The sequence below is a fragment of the Rhinatrema bivittatum genome, chromosome 7 (genome assembly GCF_901001135.1).
Source record: "Rhinatrema bivittatum chromosome 7, aRhiBiv1.1, whole genome shotgun sequence".
NCBI lineage: Eukaryota > Metazoa > Chordata > Amphibia > Gymnophiona > Rhinatrematidae > Rhinatrema > Rhinatrema bivittatum.
In genome coordinates, this window is record NC_042621.1 from 251,599,057 (window position 1) to 251,625,882 (window position 26,826).

The 26,826-nt window shown below is 41.1% G+C and overlaps 1 protein-coding gene across 5 annotated transcripts in view; it reads right to left on the minus strand.

The window, feature by feature from the left end:
• The window catches only part of DOCK1 (dedicator of cytokinesis 1), a 1,428,876-nt gene that overhangs the window by 1,296,601 nt on the left and 105,449 nt on the right, over positions 1–26,826 (minus strand). For all 5 annotated transcript variants that reach the window (XM_029610025.1, XM_029610029.1, XM_029610028.1 and 2 more), the window contains exon 2: positions 12,135–12,218. In XM_029610025.1, coding sequence (XP_029465885.1) covers positions 12,135–12,218 — 84 coding nt within the window. The remainder of the gene's footprint in view (positions 1–12,134; positions 12,219–26,826) is intronic.

A 26,826-nucleotide genomic window follows, 5' to 3' on the forward strand; every position in this document is an offset into this window, starting at 1 on the left:
CCTTGTCATCGAATCATGCCGTGGTGTTGGTTTTCCTTGCTGGTGACGGGTGGGAAGTTCACCAGCGAGCTTATGCTGTGGTGCCGGTCTTCTTCCTGCTGACGGGGTCAGAATACTGCCAGTGTGTCATTCAAGGCTTGACATCGTACAGGCTGGAAGAAAGCTAATGATGGGCCAGATCTGGCCCACCCTTGGTCTACAGGCCTTTACTCAGACAGAGGAGATGGCCAGAGATCTGGCCAAATCATCCAAAAGGTGGGAAGGAAGGAGGAGGCATTGCCAGTTGAAGATTTTAACCTATGTCTTGGAAGATGCAATATTTATTCTAATTGATCCAGATTAAAAATAAAAGTGCCCTTTTCATCTTTATCAGGGGCTCAGTCAACCAGATTATACAAATGTATATATCTTTCACATTTGTATAAAGAAGTCAATATCTGCTTGTGGTCCAAAATAATTACTGCGGGAGTACACACTCATGGACATGGAGGAACAGGATAAGAAATTGAGATTTTTATGAGACACGTATGAAAAGTGACCATTCAGACAGTAATGTTTTTGGTCTAGTTTTGTTTTTTTTTCACACTTTTAACCTCTTCAGAACCTGTAAGAAGTAGAGATTGTGGATGTCTTTCAAAGTACTTGTAAGCTAGCCAGCTAAAATGCTTTTGAATATGGACCTCAATTTGTTTTGGTGACTGTGAAGTCTGACTATACAAGTTCTTTTTTTTTTTTTTTTACAGTGAAGCCCCATAGTGTCTACAGAATGTGAAAAATTTTCCAGAAATTTTCTGTGAAATGTAATGGGCAGGCAGAGAAAGCATCATAGTCATCTAAATATATATGAAATCTTGCAGATATGTGCAGACACATTATTTAACTTTAAATGTGAAGCAACCAATTTTGCCAACAATTTAAATCTTCAATAGAAAATAAGGAGATGAAGATATGGGAACAAAGTTTTTGCATTAAAATGGAGAAAATATTCACTGGCCTAAAAGTGACAATGTAGCTGGAATGGGTGGGGGGACATTCAGTCAAGACAGAGGATGATTTAAACGCAAAGGAAAAGGAGGCAGCCAGAATTCTGGCATGTTACAGTAAGTCCCATGTGATCTGGGAGGAAACTGAACTGCTGTATATTGTGTGCACATGATGATGATGTGATTCGTAAGCTTATGACTGTTGATCAATCTGTGCTGAGGACTGAAAAGAACTACCACGTGTATGAATTTAAGAGTTAAAAACAAGAAAAAGACTAAGCTGTTTTATTTGCAAAGTATAAAAATGCTTCCAGAGTTAACTAAGATGGAGGTGAGAAAACTGGGGAGCAGGCTCCCAGGGGAGCCTTGAATAATCCTGAAGGGGGGAGTCCCAAGCAAGGAACAAAAAAACAGCTAACAAATTCAGCAGGTAGGGGGGCTGCCAGAATGTACTGACTTCATTGAAAGCTTAAATTATAAAATCGAGAGTCAAAGAGTTGAGTGCGCATACCACATAGATGATACACAATATAGAAGAAAGCATTCAGCAAAATATGCCAAAACATTAGCATAGAGGCAACGCATGCAATATTAGATGCTTAAGGACCATCTTATCACCCACACGTTGTCCTTAAGCAGCTAGTTTTGCATGTGTTGTCTTGTATGCTAATGTTTTGGTATATTTTGCTGAATGATTTCTTCTATATTATGTATCTTCATTGAAAGCATGCCATGGCTTAGCCATGCCTCTCTTTTGGTAGGTCAGGGAAAAGAGCTGTTTTTTTGCTGTGGCGGGTCCAGGAGGAAGCAGCTTACTCTGCAGCAGAAGTGGACATGGGAGGAGCCACTACAGTGTTCCACAACCCAGGAAGATCTGCCACCCTCAGGTCTCAACCTGGGAGGAGTTCCTGCTGCTGCTGCTGCTGCTGGGTTCCTACTCAGGGGGAGAGCGAGATCACAGCAGTTACTCGCCCGGGGAAAAGAAATGGTGAGGCAAAGGAGGGGAATGGGCAAAGAGGGAGAAGGTGGAAAGGGAGGATAAAGGCAAAAAGTGTAAAAAAGTTAACTAAGCAAATCGAAACATAAGATGTGCAAACTAAGAAAAATGCAAAATGTGTCTCTCTTGATCTGCTTTTAGCATGAAAGGACTTACTTCGTCTCATGATGGTGTTCTTTAGGGAATGTTTGCTTAATAGGATTTTATGTATGTTTTTTCTTGTATCCAGCCATGAAATGTGAAGTGGATGGATATAAATCTTTTAAATTACATAAAATGTTATAGTGTGAGAGAAATGCTCATTTTGTTATGCTGGAGTCACTTTGCCTACTCTGATTTAGGAAAGGACTGCAGTGTGGGATAGACAGCAGCCTGTAGCTAGGTATTCACCCACATGTGAGGACTACCATCCTGCTTGTCCTAAGGAGGTGGCTGCTTGTGCAAGAGGCGGCAGTGGACTTGCTGCCCACACCTAAGTGGTATTATTTACCTTACGGGCAGTTCTGATGCACTAGTTCCAGCTGGACACATCTGGTAATCTTATTTATTGCCTCTCCATGGATTTCTGCACCAGTGGTGTTGGCACTCATTGCATTGCTTTGTGTCTGCAAAGGAACTGCCCCAGGGTACACATTTGCAGCTGTCGTCCAGCAGTTTTATGAATATGAACTTGTAGGCCAGTGGTGTGAAGCTGCTGTGGCTCAGGCAGCTCTTTAGCGGGAACACTATTTAGTTTGTACAGTGAGACTAATACAAATGCATACTGTATATCAGTGGTTCTCAACCAGCGTGTCACCAAAAATCTGACATAGCAAGACTGTGCTTTCTATAACAGCCACATGTGCTGCTGCTTGAGGAGAGTGCAGATTAAGGAGCTGGTACTTAAAATTCTCTCCATCACCTCTCCCTGGTCCTGCTTTTCCCTCAACCTGGGTAATCGCTGCCACCACCAGTCCAAGCCAGAAATGTTGCAGGCATGCTATATCCTGCCCCCAATTTCGCTCCACACCTCCCGCCAACCCAGGCATCTTGGAATTTCAGTTTGTCTCTGTATGCTTGTTTATAATTTATAGCTTTTTATTCTGTATTAGATAAGGTCAGTCTGCATTCCGCATGTTTAACAGAGGTGAGGGATTCTGCTAAGAAGGATGTAGATTCTGTGTAGGAATCTAGAACGGTCTGTCTTTCTTTGTTTTTCCAACAGTAAGTGTACTGTGTTCTCCGTTTGCAGTCTTATTTTTTCATAGGTAAGGTTGTTGCTGTTCAAGTCCTGGGAGTTAGTACTCTTATGGAATGGCTGGTATGCTATATCAGCAGTTCTCAATTAGTGTGTCACCAAGAACATGCTCCCCCTACCCAAGCGAAATAGGTTCTCCCCCCAGGCTTAATGCTGACAGCCCGGGCGGAATGCGGCAGAACAGCTGGAGTCAGCGGCACCGGCATGCTCTCTTCTTCCCGCCCCCCTCCCCACGGCCCGAAGAGGAAGTGGTGAGCAGCGGGTGTGTGCGCGGGAACTAGACACCATGCTAGTGCAGGCAGCATTGGCCAGAAGAAAAGGAGAGGCGCGGCCTGAAAAATGAGCAGCACAGGTCAGAGTAAGATGAGGAACAACGTCAACCCTCGCGGCCGATGGGACTCCTTTCTCCGCGAGGGCTAAAAATGAAGGCGGTTGCTGCTGCTAGTTCGGGGCGGGGGGGGGGAGGAGAGTGAGTGAACGAGCAAGCATGTGTGTGTGTGTGTGTGTGTGTGTGTGTGTGTGAGAGAGAGAGAGATAGCATGAATGTAAGTTTGTGATTGAGACCTGTTTGTGTGAAAAAGTATGTGTGTGTGATTGAGATCCTTTGTGTGTGAGAGAGATCATGTGTATGTATGATTAAGAGCCTGTGTGAATAAGTAAGAGAGCGAGAGCATGTGTGTGTGTGAGACAGAGCTGGTTTAGGTAAGGGAGCATGTATGTGATTGAGAACATGTGTGTAAATGAGATAAAGAGAGAGAGAGAGCATGTTTGTAAGCATGTGAATGATAATCTGTGTGTGAGAGAAAAAGCCTGTGAAAAGCATGAAAAGATAGACAGCATGTGTGTAAATGTGTAATTAAAAGCCTTTATAAGCGAGAGAGAAAAAGCATGTGCATATGTGAGCAATTGAGAGCCAGTGTGAGAGAGAGATGAGAAAGTTGCAAGCAAACCATCCCTCCTCCTGCTAATTCAAAACAATCTCAGGGCACCTGGATATCAAACGTTCCCAGGTATGCAGAGCAAAACATTTTTTTGTATCATTATTTTTCATTACTGGATCTGTGTGTCTGCTATTTTGAAATATTTTATTGGTATCTAGAAAGTTTTGATATGAGTTTTTATTATTGGATATTCCATTCATCAGCTGTTTTGAAATAATCTGTACTTCTTGTTAATATGGTTTTGCTGCTATTGATTTTATATTTTTTGATTTGTTTTATAAGGACTGTTTTATAAGGACGATTAATAAAGGACTTTTTTCCCTTTATTACACCGCATACAGAGACTCTGGCTTGTTGCGGTTCCCAGTTCAGTTTTTGTCTGCATGCTTCTAGTTATGCGTTTTGGTCTCTTTATTCTTTATTAGGTGAGGGTCAGCACGTGATTCAGGTGAGGTTTTCTGCTGGGGTGTAGTTTGTGTAGGGCTCTACAGCAGCCTGACTTGGTCCGTTTTCCTAATAGGAGATATATTGGTGTCTTAAGGCCTGGTGTAATATTTTCAGTGTTGTCTTTTCTTAGGTAAGGTGGTTACTGTTTAAGTGCTGGAAATTGGTGCTGTTTTGGTATGGGCTGTTTACTATTTATTCAATTTCTGTTCAGACAGAATACGTATCTTTTATTCTTAACAATAAAAATAATACTGGACCTTTATTTTTTATTTCCGCCTTGAATTGTATTGAGCAGTGTGTCACACATGTGAGCGAGGTCTGTCAGGTGTGTCACGATGGGAAAAAGGTTGAGAACCACTGTGCTATATAATTTCTAAATGTCTTTTTAACAGGTTTTCATGTTATTTCACAAAGTGGCTGGTAGGAAAGGGAATTTGAAATACTATTATTGAGGGGACACCAGAATTTGAATATATTTTTTGTATGGTGAGTTGAAAGGAGAAATTTCCTAACTCTGCTCTGTATAAACTCCTGGTCTGCAGCAATGCAAGTTTAAGTTTCCGGGGCCATAATACACCCCATTCTCATGCTCCTGACCTGTGGCAGCAACTCGACTAATCACGGGCAGCAGCAGCTCATTTATTTTCTCCCTAGCTAAACTTTCTGGCATCCCTACTGGAGGACCCCTTGGGATGGACTCACTGACCCCAGGTTGGGAACCATTGCTCTAGAGTATACATGTTTAGACTTTTAAGTCTCTCCCCATATTCTTTACGACTAAGGTCACTGACCACTTTAGTAGAATCCCTCTGGACAGTCTCCATCTTGTTCATATCCTTTTGAAGGCTGTCTCCAGAACTGTACGCAATAGTCCAAATGAGGTCTCATCAGGGACTTATACAGGGTCAATATCACCACCTTTTCCCTGAGGACCATTACTCTCCCTAGGCATCCAAGCATCTTTCTGGGTTTTGCTATCACCTTATCCACCTGTTTGGCCACCTTCAGATCTCAAGATACAATCACACCGAGATCCCGCTCCCGCTCGTTAACATGAAAGATAGCACTGGAGAATCTACAAGTTTAAACCTAGGAGATTCTTAAAAATATAAAATGAAAAATCAATAATGTTAATAGAGGTAAACGGAATGTAGTAAGTTCATTATTGAGACATGCCAAAAAAGCTGAGATATGAGAAGGGTGTGAAACAAGTAAATAAGGAACAGTTATTCACTGTTTCAAAATAATAATGTTAGAGGGCATTCCATGTAACTAAACTGGTTACCAATTTAAAACAAATTTAAGAAAGCATTTTTTCAGACAGTGAACAATTAAATTGTGCAATTTGTTTCCAACAAGTAAGGTCTTTGGGGACCAGTGGTTTTCACTCCCAGCTCTCGAGAGCTGCCAAAAAGGTTGTTTTCTGCATATACCTAATGAATATGCGTGAGAAAGATCTGCATACAATGGAGGCAGGTGCATGCAATTGTCTCACATACATTTTCATGAGGAATATCCTGAAAACCCAACCTGTTTGGCAGCCCTCAAGGACTGGCAATGAATACCACTGGACTATGGGAAAAGACCTTGATTAATCGTGCCTTGTATATTGGAAGCAGTCTTTATGAATCTATTCATCTATAGTTTTCTTTTCCATTCATTCTTTCCAATTCTCACCATCTTACTTATTCCAGACATTTCTGTATTTTTCTTTCCCTCTTCTCTAATTACCCATCCTTTCATTTAATCCTATTCATTCATTTTAACGATTATATTATATATGTGAACTCTTTCCCATACCCAGATCCACAACTTAATTCTATACCATTCTCCTACATAAATATATAACCATGGAAAACTTCATATTGAGAGTAGGGGAATAGAGCATCTAATTGAGGTATTTTATTGTATGTGTGATATTATGGAAGTATTTTATCATGTGTAAGCACCTTAGGTCTTCCTAGAGCAGGGGTGGGCAGTTCCGGTCCTCGAGGGCCACAAACCAGTCTGGTTTTCAGGATATCCCTAATGAATATGCATGAGAGATTTACATGCCCTGTGCCTCAGTTGTATGCAAATTATGTTATGCATATTCATTAGGATATCCTAAAACCTCGACAGGTTTGTGGCCCTCGAGGACTGGAATTGTCCACCCCTGTCCTAGAGAATAAGGCAGTATTATAAATGTAAACATAGAATAGAATTAGAATATAAGTCGTGCCAGACACAGATAATGACAGAAGTGCCTTGGTGAATTAAGCCTATACTGTTAAATCATTGTTCTTAGACCTACTGTGAGGAAAAATGATTGTTCATGGGTTATGCAAGGAATGGAATGAAAATGCTGAATATCCTCTTACATGTCTTTTGAATGTAACTTGTGGAGCCAAATGTTTGATCTATAATAATTTTATAGTTCATAACTTTATTTGTTAAGAGTCAATTCAGGAGCAGATATCACAGGTTTGGTGTGTGTCTGTTGCTGATAACTAAAATGGTGTAGTATAGATAAACGATATCATACAATTTGGTGGCAATGTCTGCAAATATTCAGAAATAGCACAAGCTAATTTCCAAAATGATTAAAAAAAAAAAAAAGCCCACTTCAATGACATGAACTTTGGTTGGAACCCTTCCCCACCAACAAATGAAAATTTGCTGCCTGCACACTCCTAGTTCCTAAATCACATGGTCAGTGTATGGCCAGAGATCTGTTCCCCAGTTCCCAAATCAAAGCGAGGGAAACATGCAGGGCAGCAAGGGATTCTCTCTCCAGATTGCAGAAGAAAAACAATGAATGTTGGACCAGAAAGTCTGAACAGGGCTAGGAGGCTCCCAGATGCCCAGAGTGTTTTCTCTAAACAGGATGTCAGGGGTTTCAGTGCTTATGCCACAAGAAGAGACAGACAGTGAGAAAAAGGCCAAAGGGATCCAGGCCCAGATCACAGAAGGAGAGAGACCATGGAACCAGATGCTCAACTCCTTGATGCAGTGAGTGGGAACAAGCAAGTTTTTTGTTTTGTTTTTTTAATGCAGCAGTTTCCTTCTGCTCTTTTGGCTTTCCTGTTGAATAAAAAAAATCGGCCTCTCTTGGTCAATATTGCCATGAGCGTTCTTCCATGACTACCCACCTTTTTTTTTTAACCACTTCCCAACCCCAGCCACTGCAGTGTCAGTGCTTGAACAGAGGCTACAGACTGATTCCTTTTGGAATCCAGTGCACATAAACCCTAAGTTCCAGACAGCAGGAGTCAACATGGAACGATGGCCGGAAGTCCGAATGCTACTTCTCCAGTAACCCAGACAGCAAAAGTCCAGTTCGGAAATTGAAACCGGAACTCTCCATATCACAGTGCACAGCACTTGGCACAGAGCCACCAGGCCAGCCCTGAAGGCAAAGGTACAGAAAAAAAAATTCACTTTTCAGATTTTTCATGGATTTCCACTCGGCTCATTCAATGTTTAAAGTGCAGTGCCTCTTATCTGTAGTGAGTATGGAGCCAAAAGAACTATATTAGCATCAAAGCACTTTAATTCGGCAAATGGTAAAATTATAACAGGCAATACTGGTATTACCCCCCTCTTCTACTGGAAGTTGTCACCGAATAATTTACCAATTGGGTGGTATGTGAAAACTACCCAGTTTATGATGTGACATATTATGAATCCCAGAGGAGGTGTAAGAGGGAGCAGGAGATGTCAGGGTCATTCAATTACTTGGCCTTTCCTCTGTGCCCAGTTAATTACATATAGGGTTTGGGGGGGGTGAATGATGGGAGGGGTTGCTTGTTTTTTGTTTTGTTTTGTTTTGTATCCTCCTCAGTCTCTTCCCTGCTGCAAATGTCTGTTTTGATAAGAGTAGGAGGTACTGCTGCTTTAAATTTATTTAAATGTGCACTGAGCAGTAATAAGACCGCAGCCCTTTAGAAACTAACCACTGATTTGCTATCCGACAGCAAATTCCTCTGTAGCTATAGCAATGCCAGAAGTCATTCACTGTACCATACACTAAATTTGTTCACAAGTTGCTTTCTGGTGAGCAGCCAGGGCATTTGTGCTGACTGAAGGCTAGCATATGGCTAACGCCAACAGCAGCTTCATTTTAAAGTTAGATTAGCAAGCTTCGTCTCCTACTTATGCAGTTATGCATAAGCACCTCCATCACTTACAGTTTAAAGCTCAGGTTTTGTGTTCTCATGTGCAATAGCGATTTTCAGTACTGAATAATGTATGCATTTAATATGTATATATACACACACTGATTTGCAGTATTTTGGTAAAAATAGTCTAAGCAGGGAAAATTATATTATTGAATGCTGTTAACTTTCACTTACTTAAATAAAATGTTGCAGCTACAGAGATGCTTAACCCCCCCCCCCCCCCCACTCATCCATTCCCCAATCATCAAGAAAAGAAAGCAAAGAATCTATCCACAGTCACGAACGAAACAATTTAAGAGATTATCTGCGCTCCCCCCCAACTTCAATAATCAGGAAGACCAGAGTTCAGATCTCACAGCCGCTCCTTGTGACCTTGGGCAAGCCACTTCACCCTCCATTGCCTCAGGTTCAAAACTTAAGACTGTGAACCCTCTGGGGACAGGCGAATACAGAGTACCTGAATATAATTAGTTTTGACATGGCTGAAAGGCAAAATATACATCTAAAACAACAACAATGCAGATCCCTATAGGAATGATTACTTGTTGAGGGAACAGAACACTTGACGGAGCACTTCAACTTGTAAAATGTGCTCCTATAACTGAGAAGATGGACTGCTCAATTTTATTTAAAAAATGAAATTACAATTTGTGTATGTATTATTAATTATAAATGGCACAATATAGTGGAAAGGAGAGTAAATTCTTTAAATGTTTTTTTTTGTTTGTTTTAAGTTTTCATCTAGTGTTTTCCTCCTTTGCGCTTCCAGTGCAATCAGAACTATTTTCTATTGGATTACAGTGCCATGAGCCTTCAATTACAACTGCCCAGGGATTTTCCTTCACTCTATAACCACCCACCTAGGTCAGCCATTGCAGGGACAGTTCTTTGACACAGACTCTGGTGCACGTGCACTCTAAATCAGGCCAGTAGGTGGCACCATTAAGCAATACCCCTTCCTCTCCCCCAGGAACTTATAATGCCATGTCTAAAGCGGAGGTGGACAAACTACTGCCCATGAGCCAAAACCGGCCATGGGATGCCATTCTTCTTGCCCATGGTGCACTCTAGTTTCTGTAGAGCAGCAAGTTTGTGTTTGCAGCTGTTCCCTCTAGTTGCACACACTGTCCATGCAACTCCTCTACTCAATCATTCTCCTCACTTGCTTTCTATGCTCCACAGCTAATTTTACTTGACAAAAAAAGAAAAAAAATATGCTGTGAATCCGGAAGTCAGACCCAAAACAATTATTAAAAAAAAAAAAAAAAGATCAGCAGTTCACTAGAATAGCAGATTGCAGGTCTGGTAGGAAGGAGGCACATGGACAACCACGCATAGGAAGCGCACAAAATAAGACAAGTAAAGCTAAAACCTTAGTTATCTGCAAAAAGAAGGCATGGCCATGATGGCATAGGACTGCAGAGATACTGAGGAAAGAACAGGCACAGACGATCCACAGACAAGGGAAAGCCCAGACAAAGCTAGAGATCCAATCGGTATGGGTTTTTGGTGGAAGGGAGGGTGGTGGGAGCTCCTAATTTCCGTCATGTTCTGTTGCCAGACCGTCAGCGCTTATGAGAATGTCTGAGACTTTTATTCTATATAAAAGGCCACCACTTTTCACTTTCAATATCACTTCACAGCCCAGATAGTAAAAAGGAATTCCTAAATTCAAGCCCTAATTCTAAACAGAATACGGTGATGCAGTGGTCCCTGGTGCTAGCAATATGGCCCACCACTGTAAAATAAATTTTGCCCAGTCCTGGTCAACCTAGGGAACAGAAGATCCAACCTGGGAATCAAACACAGTCCCCCTCTGTATGGCAGCTCGCAGCACTGCCAACTAGCAGCCGACTTCAGGAGCACTATCTGTAACTCAAATCTGATTAATTCCCTTTCCTTTTATTCATTAAAATCTGCCAAATAAACTGTCTCCACACAGTTGCCTACACACTTTCTCCTGTAACAGAGCGAATCCTGCCCTGTTTCATATGTTGCCACCTGTGAGCACTTCTCTGCACCCTCAAATAAATAATTCAAACAGTTAATTTTTTTATTTTTTGTTACCACCATCAAATGTTGTTCTATTAACTCCTAATGCAATCAGGATCCCTGAGTTATTACCCTTTGGGCATGTAATTGGGACCAGCAGCTATATCAGAAAATGTACAACAGTGCTTCCTGTGCTGCTTCTCCCTCCTCTTGCAGAGAAATTAGTGTAATGCCATATTTTGATGTGTGCACCTAAAAAAGGGTAACAGCTGTTGTTCCTATTATCTGTAGCTTTGTGTTAAAAAAATATTTAAATATTGATTTTTGAAACTAATACCATTTCCAAACTCACAACCTCCTCTGATAACAGACAATGATGTTCAATTGTAGTAATATTTTTAATTAAAAAATGATGTACACAGAGGGGCTCCCTTTATAAGAATTTCTACGCAAGGAGTAAACATTAATCCTGTTCTACTATACTAGCACACAGAGAGAAACAATTTAAAACTCTCTACAGCAGCTGAACTCAAGTTTTCCATGCACTGCGGAAAAAACAAGCCAGTGTTTTTTACTTGGTGATATACCAATTTTTACCCAACTCTGAGGTACCCAATGTCTCTATTAAAGGGATAAAAAATATTTTTTTATTTTCCTGTTATAAACTAGCTACATGAAAACATGTGAAGAAACAAAGGTTATTCTGTTTATAGCTGTCGATAAGGAACAGGACATTTTATACAGCTTATTGATATTATTATGCATTAAATTTGTCATCAGCAAGTGTCTGATTTTTGATAACTTCCTATCAAAAGGAAGCAGGAAACAAAAATATTGAATCACCCATGCACAATTTTAAACTCAAGAGATCTGCAGAAATTAGGATGTGATTCACATTTGGATTATCATCATTTCATGCAAAGCAGGGCCCAGTATGTAATGCTAGAGATGTCTTTAGGTAAAGTAGAAGTGACTAGCCTGAATACCCAACATATGTAACTGCTGGGCTCTAGGGAAAAACAAATCTGAAAGCAGGGTGTGACACTCCTGGTGACCTAGGGCAAGTTACTTCACCCTCCAGTGCCTCAGCTATAAAAACTCAGATTGTGAGCTCTGTGGACAGGGAAAATACCTATAGTACCTGCATGTAATCCACCTGGAAGTGGCTGACCAGTTTTTAAAAAAAAAAATGGAATATAAATCCTAATTAAAATAAAAATTTTAAAGAAAAAAGAAAGCCCTCTTTAAAGAAAGGTTTCACATGAGGAGTTAGACATGTTTGATCAAATCAAATATCAGCTCCAGCAAAATAAGGTACAGCTGAAAAACAATTAACCATTAAAATAGTAATAAGAAAAACATCAGAGAATTACCCACCTTCATGAGTTTCTAGTATATGCACCGTGTCACCAATCTGTAAGGAAAGCTCATCTGCTCCTCTTGCATCATAATTATAAAGTGCTAAAAAAAAACACACACACACACACAGAGCAGTATTGTTATTAGCAGCAGAAGCAACAAACTTACAAAATATTTATCATAAAAAAATAAATATTATGTCATGATATCTGTACTACTGTCAGGGCGGTTTCAGCATCAGACTATGGGGCCTATTTATTAAGCTGCAATATTTTTATCATGGAAGGGGCAAAATATCACAAGGGAGCGATCTTGCAATATTATGCCCCTCCCTGAAAAAAATAGCACGGTGATAGCGCCACATTATTGTTTATCACGGAAAAACCTTGTGGTAAACAAGACAACAGGGGAAAAATGCGCAACGGCGAACCCTGTCACCTGGGGCCACTAATGGCTAAAAGGGTCTCATGGCCCAAACACCCCCCCCCCCCCCCCCCCCCCCTTTGAAAGTGCAAAAATGGGATTTGGTTAGACTCGCCGACCCACCCAAAACAGCAACCTACAAAAGAAAAAAAAAAGTTTTAAATGTCTGCGGCGATGTCCCACCCCCTACCCTAACCCTTCCCATTTGCCAGAAAATGTTCTTCGGCGAAAGCCAAGCCATCCCAATAAAAGCGCCCCCCTCAGGTTCCTGCCCATCCTCTCCAACAAAAGACAAAATCCTTGCACTCTAATGGGCCCCATGCAACCCCCACAATATTGACAACAGGCCCTGGTGGTCTGGGGGGCAGTTAGACCCCACCCACCTTTAAAAAGATTCATGGTGGGATAGTAGGGGCCACGACAGCCCCGAGCTCCAGGCACGGACGACGCTATATTTCAAAATGGCATTAACTGGCCTTTGACAAGAATAAGAGCATTGAAAAAAGGCAAGAATTTTCTAGCAGTAAATTTACCGACAATTGTCTACCATCAACTGATTTCTATTTCACTTTCCTTCTTGAAGTTTTTAAACAAATCACAAAGTGGAGACAGAACCAGTGTGAGGCTCTTAAAATGATCGCACAAACCCAGGAACCATTATACATCATATTACAAAACTTCGTTGAAATAAACACCCCCAAAAATTCACATTACATCTGTATTACAATCCAGGAAATCTATTCTTTATATTCTGGTCACAGATTAGTCCAAGATATCTTCTATTATCATTCCATTATCTTCCATTATCATAATTCATTTAATTCTGTTAACAGGTCAATAGCTGAATTATTAGAAAGGTACAATATCAGTCTGCAGATTTTGGATTGGCCCGATGGTTCAGCAGCAGTGCAGAAAACCTGATTTAGATTCCCTGGGACAGCCAGGGATAGGAATGCTGCGGAGGCAGCATTCACAGTCACTTGTGATGGGGAAGGAGATGTCCCCTGTCATTATGCCACCTACTAGCTGGATTTAGGATCTATTATTGCAGGATTCTAGAAAGAGCCCTGGTGTACTGCCTCTGACAGAGGACTGTCTCTGCAACGACTGAGCTACGAACATAAGAAATTGCCATGCTGGGTCAGACCAAGGGTCCAACAAGCCCAGCATCCTGTTTCCAACAGTAGCCAATCCAGGTTACAAGTATCCAAACACTAAGTAGATCCCATGCTACTAATTCGAATAATAGAAGTGACTATTCCCTAAGTCAATAATAACAATTAATGGACTTCTCCTCCAAGAACTTATCCAAACTTTTTTTAAACCCAGCTACACTAACTGCACTAACCACATCCTCTGGCAACAAATTCCAGAGCTTAATTGTGCACTGAGTGAAAAATAATTTTCTCTGATTTGTTTTAAATCTGCTATTTGCTAACTCATGAAGTGTCTCCTAATCCCTTCTGTTATCCAAAACAGTAAATAACAGATTCACACTTACCCGTTCCAGCCATCTCATGACTTTATAGAGCTCTATCATATCCTCCCCTTAGCCATCTCTTCTCCAAGCTGAACAGCCCTAACCTCTTTAGCCTCTCTTCATAGGAGAGCCATTCCATCCCCTTTATCATTTTGATCACCCTTCTCTGTACCTTCTCCAGTGCAACTATATCTTTTTTGAGATGTGGCAACCAAAACTGGACACAGTACTCAAGGTGCGGTCTCTCCATGGAGCGATACAGAGGCATTATGACAATTTCTGTTTTATTCACCATTCCCTTCCTAATAATTCCTAACATTGTTTGCTTTTTTAACTACTGCAGCACACTGAGGCGATGATTTCAATGTATTAGCCACTATGACACCTAGATCTTTTTCCTGGGTGGTAGCACCTAATATGGAACCTAACATTATGTAACTACAGCATGGATTATTTTTCCCTATACACATCACCTTGCACTTGTCCACATTAAATTTCATCTGCCATTTGGATGCCCAATCTTCCAGTCTCGCAAGGTCCTCCTGCAATTTATCACAATCAGCTTGTGATTTAATTACTCTAAATAATTTTGTATCATTTGCAAATTTGATTACCACACTTGTTGTATTCCTTTCCAGATCATTTATAAATATATTGAAAAGCACTGGTCCAAGTACAGATCCCTGAGGCACTCCACTGTTTACCCTTTTCCATTGAGAAAACTGACCATTTAAATCCTACATTGTTTCTTTTCTTTTAACCAGTTTGTAATCCATGAAAGGACATCGCCTCTTATCCCATGACTTTTTAGTTTTCTTAGAAGCCTCTCATGAGGGACTATGTCAAATGCCTTCTGAAAACCCAAATATACTACATCTACTGGTTCACCTTTATTATCCACATGTTTATTAACACTTTCAAAATAATGAAGCAGATTTATGAGGCAAGATTTCCCTTGGTTAAATCCATGCTGTGTTCCATTAAACCATGTCTTTCTATATGCTCTGTGATTTTGATCTTTAGAATAGTTTCCACTATTTTGCCCGGCACTGAAGTCAGGCTCACTGGTCTATAGTTTACCAGATCACCCCTGGAGCCCTTTTTAAATATTGGGGTTATATTGGCCACACTGTAGTCCTCAGGTACAATGGATGATTTTAATGATAGGTTACAAATTTTAACTAATAGATCTGAAAATTCAATTTTGAGTTTCTTCAGAACTCTGGAGTGCATACCATCCAGTCCAGGTAATTTGTTACTCTTTAATTTGTCAATCTGGCCTACTACATCTTACAGGTTCACCGTCATTTTGTTCGGTTCATCTAACCGGTATCTCCCCAACATCCTCATTAGTAAACACAGAGGCAAAGAATTCATTTAGTCTTTCTGCAATGGCCTTATCACCCCTAAGAGTCCCTTTAAGCCCTCAGTCATCTAACAGTCCAACCGTCTCCCTCACAGGTTTCATGCTTTGGAGATAGATATATATATATATATTATTTTTTTATTTATTTATTTTTATTTTTTTTTAAAGTTTTTGCCTCCTTGACCAACTTCATTTCAAATTCTCTCTTAGCCTGTCATACCAACGTTTTACACTTAACTTGACAATGCTTATGCTTTTTCTTATTTTCTTCAGATGGATCCTTCTTCCATTTTTTGAAGGATTTTTTTTTTTTTTTTTGCTAAAATAGCCTCTTTCACCTCACGTTTTAACCATGCCGGTAATCGTTTTGCCTTCCTTCCACTTTTCTTAATGCGTGGAATAATCTGGACTGCCTTTCTAAGATTGTATTTCTAAACAATGTCCATGCCTGTTGTACAATTTCAACCTCAGCTTTTTTCTATTTTCCTCATTTTATCAGTTTCCCTATGAAACTTTATTGTTACAGCTGTAGATTTACATATTGTCCCCCTTTCAGACATTAGTTCAAATTTGATCATTACCAAATTTGACTATTACCAAGTGCTCCCCAACCCCACCATTACCTTTCTCACCAAATCCTGCATTCCATTAAGAATTAGATCTAATATAGCTCCTGCTCTAGTCTGTTCCTAAAACAATTGCTCCATGAAGCAGTCGTTTATTCCATCCAAGAACTTTACATCTCTAGCATGTCCTGATGTTACATTTACCCAATCAATATTGGGGTAATTGAAATCTCCCATTATTACTACACTGCCAAATTGGTTAGCTTCCCTGATTGCTTTTAGCATTTCATCATCTATCTAAGCATTTTCACCAGGTAGACTGTAGTAGACTCCCTATAACTATACTCTTACCCAACACACATGGGATTTCTACCCATATGGATTCTACTGTGTATTTAGTCTCTTGTATGATCTTTATTCTGTTGGACTCTATGTCCTCCCATACAAAAAGCGCCATACCTCCACCAATTATATTATTGCGATATAATTTGTCCTCTGATATAGCACTGTCCCATTGGTTACCCTCCTTCCACCTGGTCTCTGAGATGCCAATTATGTCTCTCATATCATTCACTGCGATACATTCTAACTCTCCCATCTTACTTCTTAGACTTTTGGCATTGACATACAGACATTTCAAAGTGTCGTGTGCTTGGAATAGTCTTCCTGACCTAGTGCATCCTGCTCCCTTCTTGCGCCATGTCTAAATACCATCTAAAGACCCACTTTTTTGAAGTAACTTAAATCTTAGGCCTGACTGCCTGCTTTTAGCCTCATTAACTAACTTTCTTTTTTAACCACTCTTGCTTTATGAAATACCCCAAGTCTCTTGTTCTGTATGTTTGTCTTATTAGATTGTAGGCTCTATAGAGTAGGTACTGTCTTTTTTGAATATTTGTACAATGCTGCATAGGCTGTGTAGTGCTATAAAAATGTGTAGTAGTAGTAGTAGTAGTTGTAGTAAAGTAAGATGCCAGACCCCCAAGAGGTCTTTTTCTAAAGCATTGTGTTAACTAATATTGTCATCATTTGTATAGGCACATGCCATGCTTACAAAGACACATAAGAGGCAGCCCCTGCTCCTTGGAGTTTACAATATGGTCAAGACAGACAAAAATAAATGAGGCTTTTAAATTCAGTGAGGCCATCATTGGGAAGAATTAAACCTGGTAGATTATAGGTGGGATTAACCAAAAAAGGGACAACTTTGATAGAGTAAAGCTGCAAGGAATGAGGCCTCTTATGAGTGTATACAAGAAAATAGTGGGGTGGGTGGTTACTAAGCCTTTCCCAAAAAATTTGAGCAACATTATACTGACCCCCCCCCCCCCCAGACTGAGAAGCATTTCCAGCTAGCTTAACACATTTCTCTGAAGTTTTAAACAATCTACTAGAAACAAATTATTAGGTGAAAATACTGTTAAATGAGCAAAAAAAAAAACCTCACACACATTGTCAACTGAAAATATCATGCAGCAAGGACAGCAAGATTGCAATTTATCTATCTGAAACACCTAGATTTGTCTGTAAATAGAAAGGTTTCTGTTGACATCCCAGCCACCATAAGTCTCAAACATAGAAGATTAAGTAGGGTTCCATTGAGGACAGAGACCCCTTTAAATTGGATAAAGCTGCAAGAAATCAGGACTTTGCCCCACAATCAATCTACAAAAGAAATGCTGGAAAAGGGGAGGGTGGGGTTTTAGACAGGATCAATCAGCTCTTCAGAGGTCCCTTGGACTCCAATGCAGATGCAGCAACTTACTTTACCCCAAAAGTCAGAAAACTTGTTTTTACACACTGACCCACAGGAGCTACCAGAATTCTGAGAAAACTATTACTCCAAGCACCCAGCAGCTCAAAGAAATTAAAGCCAGCACTTATCTGCATTTTAGGGGCCAGTCTGAGCAGAAGCAAGCCTCTATATTTACTGTTCATATCTAAAGTGCTTCTCCTGCTCCCTCTGGAGTTTTTTTTTTTTTTGAATCCTGTAATCTGCTGGAGTCAAAATACTCTACATTTTAAAAATGACTCCCAGGGATTCAAAATTTCCCCAGGAATGAATTTGCCAGAGAAAAGACTCATTTACACCCCCCATCCTAATAATTTTTGAGAGGGTTGGGGACAAGGAGCCGAGCAGCAGGTGCACAGTGGTGGTGAGAAAATTTAATGGAGTCCCCAGGGTTTCAAAACTACATTCACTGACTTGCCTTGGACAAGCGGGTTTTGTTGGATGGTGAGAGCCCTGGGAGTAGGAGACTTCAGCAGGGCTGGGATCAGGGGAGCAAGGAAAGGAAAGTGAGAGGGCTGCAGTGTGGGAAACTGGAGACAGAGAAAAACCTGCCCCCTTGGTGGGGTGGGGCATGGAGAAGCAGAGTGCAAGGGTTACATGAGGATGAGAGGGGGAAATAGGCTGTGTAACAGAGTAATGATAGCAGAAAAGGACCAAATGGTGCATCCAGTCTAACTAGCAAGCAGCTTCCGGCTGTGTCTGCCTCGCCATGCAGGTTTATCCTCATGTTTCTCTTAAGGGTAGCAATTGCCACTCCATGCAGTTATCCCCAAGCCTTATGATAAAGGTAGTAATACTTACAATCAAAATCGAGCACTGTCAAACCCATAAAAAAAACTGCAGCTATCAATATTTTTTCCTTCAGCCAGTAAAAATGTTGCTAGCTATAAGTTTTTGTTTTTTTTTTAATGGGTTTGACAATTGTCCTACAGCTCCCACAAGCAGCCCTCTCTCTCCCCTCCCCCCCCCCACTCTGCTGAAATCTCCTGCTCCCCGAGCTCTCAACATCCAACAAAACACACTTGTCCCAGGCAAGACAGTGAATGTATTTTTGAAACCCTGGGGACTCCAATAATTTCTCTCACCTCCAAGCTAAGTCTAACTTGACTGCCTCTTCCTTACTGCAAATTTTGTGAAGGATAACGTCTTCCTGTCTCTAGTCTTCTGAAACCACTCCTGCCTCCAAAGAATGCTTTCACAGAATTGTCAATGGCGCTGCCAGAACCTCTCAAAGCTCCATTAATATCCTATGATTCATCCAATCTGACTCAAATTACTCGTCCATTTTGACATTTTGCTTCTTTCACGTAGCATCTCTCTTCTTTAAATAACCTGCAGTCTACCTCGCTTCCATTTGTTCTCCTGACATTAACTAATAGTCCCTCCCTAAAGTGAACCCTGCATAAAGTACGTTAAATATTCCTGCTTGCTCTGTTGCCCTCTATCCCTATGTATTACAGTTCTACCTTCATTTCTTTTCACCAAGATATCTAAAAACCTGTTACCTTCATTCACTAGCTTTCATATTTTCTCTATTTGTGCTTTTGCTCTACATATCACCTTCTCTGTTTCCTTCAATCTTTCTAGGTAGTTTCCCCATCCTCTTCCCCCTATGATCCCCTGTACCATCTGAACGTTACCCTCTGTGCCACTACCACTTACATCACCTCTCCTTAAAACCAAGCAAGTATACTTTGTCATAACATGGAGACAATCATAATTTTTTCTTGTAATGCATATTTTTTGCTGTACCTCTATAATGTGCTTTGTACAAAACTCCAGTGTCTAGATGACAAACGAGTACCATGAGATGATTTCCATGATGCGGAATGAGGAAGGTCTCATCAGAAATCCTTTTAAGCCAGGAAACATTTCTTCTATAAAATGCTGCAACATCTTTTTCATTAACTCTAATCTACTTATTTTAAACAGGTAGCATTTTTATCAGCAATTTAGGGATATACCACTATCACATAATTGTATTATGCTAAATGTTCACTCTACCACTTTGAAATGAAATGACTCATGCTGTTCTGTGCATCACGCAGCACTTGTGTTAATTACCAAGAGCAGACTTGCATAATCTCCATTTGGATGTGAAAAACATCCCAGTCCTCCAACTCCCACAAAACACAGTTCCATTTTTGTATACAGTTTGTATTCTTTATGAACACAGACAAAGAGCCTCAACAAGAGGAAGTGTTCATAGAAGAGCCATCTACTCTGGTTTATCAGTTTTACAAGTGTCTTCATCAAGATATAAAAAAAAAAAAAGACACTACTAGATCCTGTTATGCAATATCATGCACATAAAAACATAGGCCCAAACTGGGCACCCATTTTTTCAATGCACACAAATCCACCTCTCCTGGGCGCCCGATGCAATAATCAAATGAGCTGTTGTGCTAAAGAGGATACACTAGGGATATATTTTGCGGCCCTAGCGTGTCCTTGGCATCGGGCACCCATGAGACGTGGCTGTGTGCAGGTTATGAAAAGACACTCAATACGAGGGTCCGTTTTATCCCATGGCAGCTAATTTACCAGCACAATATACTCATGTGATATACATGGTCTGGAGTGTTATCATTGTGGGTGTATGCTGTGCGCCCAGAAATTAATTTTTCCATGAAGCCTTTTTATTTTTTCATGATGCTGTCTTCTGTGCTTTCTCCTACTTAAGTACTGCAACAATACTAAGTAGGAGGAACCACAGAAAAGCAGTCTTTCTGGATTTTTTTTTTAGTTGAGCCCTTGTCACATGGAAGACTTTACGCCAGCTCCGGGGAAGGCATTAAATTTAACGGATTAAAGAGTGTGTGTTAGATGCATGGCGATTTTTTGCATTGGGGTAATAGCTAACAGCCTCATCTACATGGCATTTACATGTAATGAGCACTATTAGCTACATCTTTGTTTGACCCAGTGTTTTGGACGCGCTGATCCCCTTATTGCATCGAGGTTAGTCTAGCTCGTTAGAAACAGGATGCTGGGCTGGATGGACCCTTGGTCTGACCCAGTATGGCATTTTCTTATGTTCTTATGTTCTCAACAGCTTCATAACCTGTGCGCCAGGCTGAGCGCACTTTATTGCATCAGCCCCTAGGCAAAGTGATCAAACTTTAGAACAGTATGGTAAGGAGGTGGTGGAGGAGACAAGAAAAAAAAAAGGCTGCATATAGGGATTTGTGCCAGGAAATTGGTCCACAAGTTGTGCATTGTACAGATAGTGCCTTCAGCAATGTCACTAGCAGTCAATAGGGGATATCAATCCCAATACTGGCCCTGCAAGGCAACTTTCACCCCATCTGTGCATATCCAACCGTTTCTCTTCCAAACTTATCCCTATTCCTCCCTCCTTATCTTGTAGAATACCCACTCTATTTCCAACAAACCTGCGTACATTCATTACCTTTTGATCTCTCGTCTTCATCTTCTTGCTTTGACTGAGACCTGACTTTCCCCGGAGGACTCTGCTTCCATTGCTGCTCTCGCTCATAAATGTTGTCTTTTCTCCCATACACCTCACACAGTAGGCCATGCTGGTAGTGTTGGACTGCTGCTGCAGCCTCTTCTTCCACCTCAATCTCATTTTTTTTTTTAAACATCAATGTCAGGACTTGCTTTTTTCATAAGTCAAGTCAGATCATCTACTGGATAAAAACTAAGTATTTTTGCAACTGACAACGGCAGCATGTTTTGTTTAATTTGATTTAACAATCTGTGTGACACTATTGGCAGTATGTTGGACACTCCTCGTGTTGAAAAAGAAAAACAAATACTGTGGCAAATGATGATGGGGTGTAGTAGTTCACTTTACAAAATTATTGTAGTGAAGTGCCACATTTGATGCCACTAAAAACATTTTAAAAATATTTGAATATATGTTGAATTTCTTTCCATGTTTATTTCTTATTGCATTAGGCTAAAAGACAGGAAACAGAAAGCAGGATTGAATGGTCAGTTTTTCCCAATGGAAAAAGGTCAATAGTAGAGTGCACTAGAGATCTGTGGTGTTTAATATTCATAAATGATCTGGAAAAGGGAATGACAAATGAGGTGATCAAACCTGCAAATGACACAAAATTATCCAAGGTTCATAAAATTGCAGCAGATTGCAAGAAGTTGCAGAAGGAACTTACAAGACTAGGAGACTGAGCTTCTAAATGGTAGATGGAATTTAATGCAGACAAGTGCGAAGTGATGCACATAGAGAAAAACAAGTCCAACTTAAGGAATCTAACATTGTATACCTGAATAGGAATCACCACTCAGGTAAAAGACCTTTGGACAAAAGGTTGAAAACTTCTGCTCTGTGTGCAGCCGCAGTCAAAAAACACAAACAGAATGTTAGCTGCATGAATAGCTTTCACCACATCCTCTGGCAACAAATTTAAGAGCTTAATTATGCGTTGAGTAAAAAACATATTCTCTCTTTTTAGTTTTAAGTGTTTCACCAAGTAACGTCATTGTGTGTTTTCGAGTCTTTACTCTTTCAAAAAGTATAAACAACCGATTAACGTTTACTCGTTCCTCTCATAAGAGCAAAAGATATGCTATACTGGGGGTCAGACCAAGGGTCCATCAGACCCAGTATCCTGTTTCCAAAAGTCGCCAATCCAAGTCACAACTACCCAAACATTAGATAAATCTCAAGCTACTATTGCTTATTAATTACCATCATAGCAATTTATGGATTTTCCTCTAGGAACTTATCCAAACCTTTTTTAAACCAGTTACACTAACCGCTGTAACCACATACTCTGACAATGAATGCCAGAGCTTAACTATGTAATCTCTATTATATCCCCCCTCACCCAATTTCTTCTCCAAGCTGAATAGTCCTCTTTAGTCTTTCCTCATAGGAACTCTTGTTCCATCCCTTTTATCATTTTGGTTACCATTCTCTGTACCTTTTCTAATTCTTCTATATCTTTTTTGAGATGTGGTGACCAGAACTGCACTTATGGGCTGATACAGTAAGGTGCGCTCCAGTGGAGCGCACTGTTAACCCGCATTTGGATGTGCATTTAGACGCGCGTCCAACCCCCCCGAAATTAATAGCGCCCACAATGGCCCTATTAGTTATGCCCGCACGATTCAGAAAGTAAAATGTGCAGCCAAGCAGCACATTTTACTTTCAGAAATTAGCGCCTACCCAAAGGTAGGTGTTAATTTCTCTCGGCACCAGGAAAGTGCACAGTAAAGCAGTAAAAACTGCTTTTCTATACACCCTCCGATTTAATATCATGGCGATATTGTCAGAGGTCCCAAAAGTTACAAATAGTTAAAAATTAAAAAAAAAAAAAATGTAAAATGGGCCCACTGTTGCAGTCTGGGAAGCTGCGGTCCAGGAGTGAACCCTTGGGCCGAACTACCCCAATGATAGGGCAGGTCGGGAGGTGGAGCCACAGGTAGAGGTCTTCACCCGGGAACCAGGAACCCCCCAGGAGGAGCCCATAGGGTCCTAGAACCTTGGGAGAACAGTGAGAGTCTCTATAGTAGATGAAGGCCTGGGCAGAGAGTATGATAAGGTAGTCCAAAGAATGCTGTAGTCCGTGGGCTAGTTGGGCCCGGCGTATGCTGGAGCAGATAGTGAGCAGATACAGAGTCTTATAGCGTGCTGTGGACTGGAGCAAGCTATGAGCAGGAACGGAGTCTGTAGCGTGCTATGAGCTGAAGCAAGCTGTGAGCAGGAACGGAGTCTGTAGCGTGCTGAGAACTGGAACAGACTGTAAGCAGGAACGGAGTCTGTAGCATGCTGAGAACTGGAACAAACTGTGAGCAGGAACGGAGTCTGTAGCGTGCTGTGAGATGAAGCAACCTGCGAGCAGGAACGGAGTCTGTAACGTGCTGAGAACTGGAACAGACTGTGAGCAGGAACGGAGACGAACCCAGGTCTGGCTGGCAGCAGGCAGGAGCGGAATCAGGCACGGGCAATGATCGGTGGCTGGCGGCAAGCAGAAGCGGAATCAGGAACAGGCTGAGGTCGATGGCAGGCGGCAGGCAGAAGCAGAGTCAGGAACAGGCTGAGGTCGATGGCAGGCAGAAGCAGAGTCAGGAACAGGCTGAGGTCAATGGCAGGCGGCAGGCAGAAGCAGAGTCAGGAACAGGCTGAGGTCAAAGCAGGAACGTGGAACAAGCGAAACGCAACTCAGAACTACTAACCAGTAGCGACCCTCGTTGCAAGGCAATGAGACGGTAACCGGACGCCGGTTAAATCAGGCTTGGGGCGTGGCATCGTTAGCCCGGGCGGGGCCAGACCTCCGGCGGCTGTGCGTCCATAGTGCACGTCCTCACGCACGCGCGTGGCGGCAGGGAGATGAGCTGGTAATGGCGGACGCCCTGGAGGGCCGACAGAGCCGCGGGAGCGGCGTTTCCACCACTGTAGGTAAGCGCAATGCAGAGCGGATAGGGGGGAAGCGGTGGAGACCGCAACACCCACGGCTCGAAAACCGGATGCTCAATTTTGCCGGCATCCGGTTTCCGAACCCGTGGCTGTCAGCGGGTTTGAGAACAGACGCTGGCAAAATTGAGCGTTGGCTGTCAAACTCACTGACAGCCACTGCTCCTGTCCAAAAAGAGGTGCTAGGGACACGCTAGTGTCCCTAGCGCCTTTTTAACCGCGGGCCCTAATTTAAATAAATTTACTGAATTGTGTGCACAGGAGTGTGGCCTGTGCGCACGCCGGGAGAGCAGGTGCTTGCCCGCTCTCCCGCGATTTTTACTGTATCAGCCTGTTAATCAAGATGAGGTCATACAATGGAGCGATACAGAGGCATTATGACATTCTGTTGTATTTCCATTCCTTTCCTAATAATTCCTAGCATTTTATTTGCTTTTGTGACTGCTGGTGCACACTGAGCACAAGATTTGAAAGTATTATCAACAAGGACACCTAGATCTTTTTCCTGAATGGTGAGTCCTATTGTCGAACCTTGCATTGTGTAACTATAATTTGGGTTATGCTTCCCTAAGTGCATCACTTTGCTTTTGTCCACATTAAATTTCATTTACATGCCCAGTCTTCCAGTTTTGCAAGCTCTTCTTGCAATTTCTCACAATTCTCTTGTGATTTAACATCTTTGAATAAATTTTGTGTTATCAGCAAATTTGATCACCTCACTTGTTGTTCCAATTTACAGGTCATTTATGAATACATTAAAAAGCAGTGGTCCCAGAACAGATCCTTGGAGCACTCCACTGGGAAAATTTACTATCTAGACTTATGCTCTGTTTTCTATATTTTAATCAGTTCTCATTCTACAATAGGACACTACTCCCTATCCAATGACTTTTTAATTTTCTAAGTCTCTCATGAGAGACTTTGTCAAATGCTATCTGGAAATCCAGTTACACTATATGAAGTGGCTCACCTTTATCCACAAGTTTATATATGCTTTCAGGAAAAGGCTAAAGACGTGGTTGTTCAAACAAGCGTTCATCTAAAGAACAGACACCCTCTCACTGACTATTTTTTGGCCAGACTCAGGCCAACGTGGTCCAGATATTAAGCATTATGCCTTTTGACCCTAAGCTTCATGTTCTAATTTATCTTTAGCATGGTTCTACCCTCTTAACTCTCTCATGTTAATCACCCTCAGCATCATGCCATAAGGTGCCCCTGGTGTGTATATATTTACTGACTGGGTAATTTAACTGACCCGCATACATTATCTCCTTGCTATCTGCTATTATTCGTTTCCAGTTATGCAATAGGTGATGGATGTTAACTATACCTGTTTGATGTTATCCTTGTTCGATATATCCCTTGTTCGATGTAATTAACATTTTTAACCTTGGTTCGATGTAAACCGATGTGATATGTCTACTCATGAATGCCAGTAGAGAAAAGTTTTAGATAAATAAATAAATGTAGCAGTTTGGTGAGGCAAGATTTCCCTTGGAAAATCCATATTGGCTTTGTCCCATTAAACTATGCCAATCTATATGTTCAGCAATTTTGTTCTTTATGTTAGTTTCTACCATTTTGCCTAGAACAGATGTCAGACTCTAGGCTGTAGTTTTCTGGTTCACCACTGGATCCTTTTTTAAAAATTGGCATTACATTGGCAACCCTCCACTCTTTAGATATCATAGACAATTTTAATGATAGTTTACAAATTATTAATAGCAGGCCTGCAATTTCATTTTTCAGTTCTTTCAGCACTCTGGGATGTATACCATCTGGTCCAGGTGATCTGCTACTCTTTAGTTTGTCAATTTGCCCTATTACATCTTCCAGGTACACGGAGATTCAATTCTGCTGAATCATCACTTTTGAATATCATGCTACGAAACCAACCACTAGAAGATTTAAAACAAATTGTAGTAAGTACTTTTTCACTCAGTGAACAATCAAGCTGAGAAATATGTTATGAAAGGATGTGGTCAAGGCAAAGTTTTAAAGAGGTTTGGACAAGTTCCTGAAGGAAAAGTCCATACAAAATTATTAGCTATATAGACTTGGAAAAACCATTACTTATTCCTAAGAGTGAGCAACAAAAAGCAAATCTGCTTTTTGGGATTTGCTGGGTACTTGTGGCCCAAGCTGGCTACTGTCAGACAGGATGCTAGGCTTGATGAACCTTGGGGGTCTGTGCTTTCTGAAACAGAGCTATGTCTACCTTCTGTTTCCAGAGGTAATTCAGAGCTTTTTTTCCTCCTCCCCCTTTTGATAGAGTTGTTGTGATCTCTCACATTAAGTATAGCAACATAAAAACTCATCTCCACATAAGTTACCTATGTGGGATCTCTAAGACACAGGATTAAATGTACCAAGTTTTTTGGTGTAGACAGGAAGCATTCTTGTGAAAAGGCTGATGTAGGGCTCCAAACTCAGTTGGAAACAGGACATTTATATGCATTGCCTTCCTTCCACAGGAAGATTCTATGGTTTGATGTTTCCTGCTATATGGGGCATAGGCTCTTCTGTCTCATAGTATCACGGAATATCCTTCTTTCCTGGTGTCAGCGTTTAAATAGTTTCTTAGTTGAGCCTTCTGTGTGGCTGGTCAGCTGTTGTATTAGAGCTATCATTACTTATTTCCATAGCATAACTAAACATTCACAGCATTGTAGAA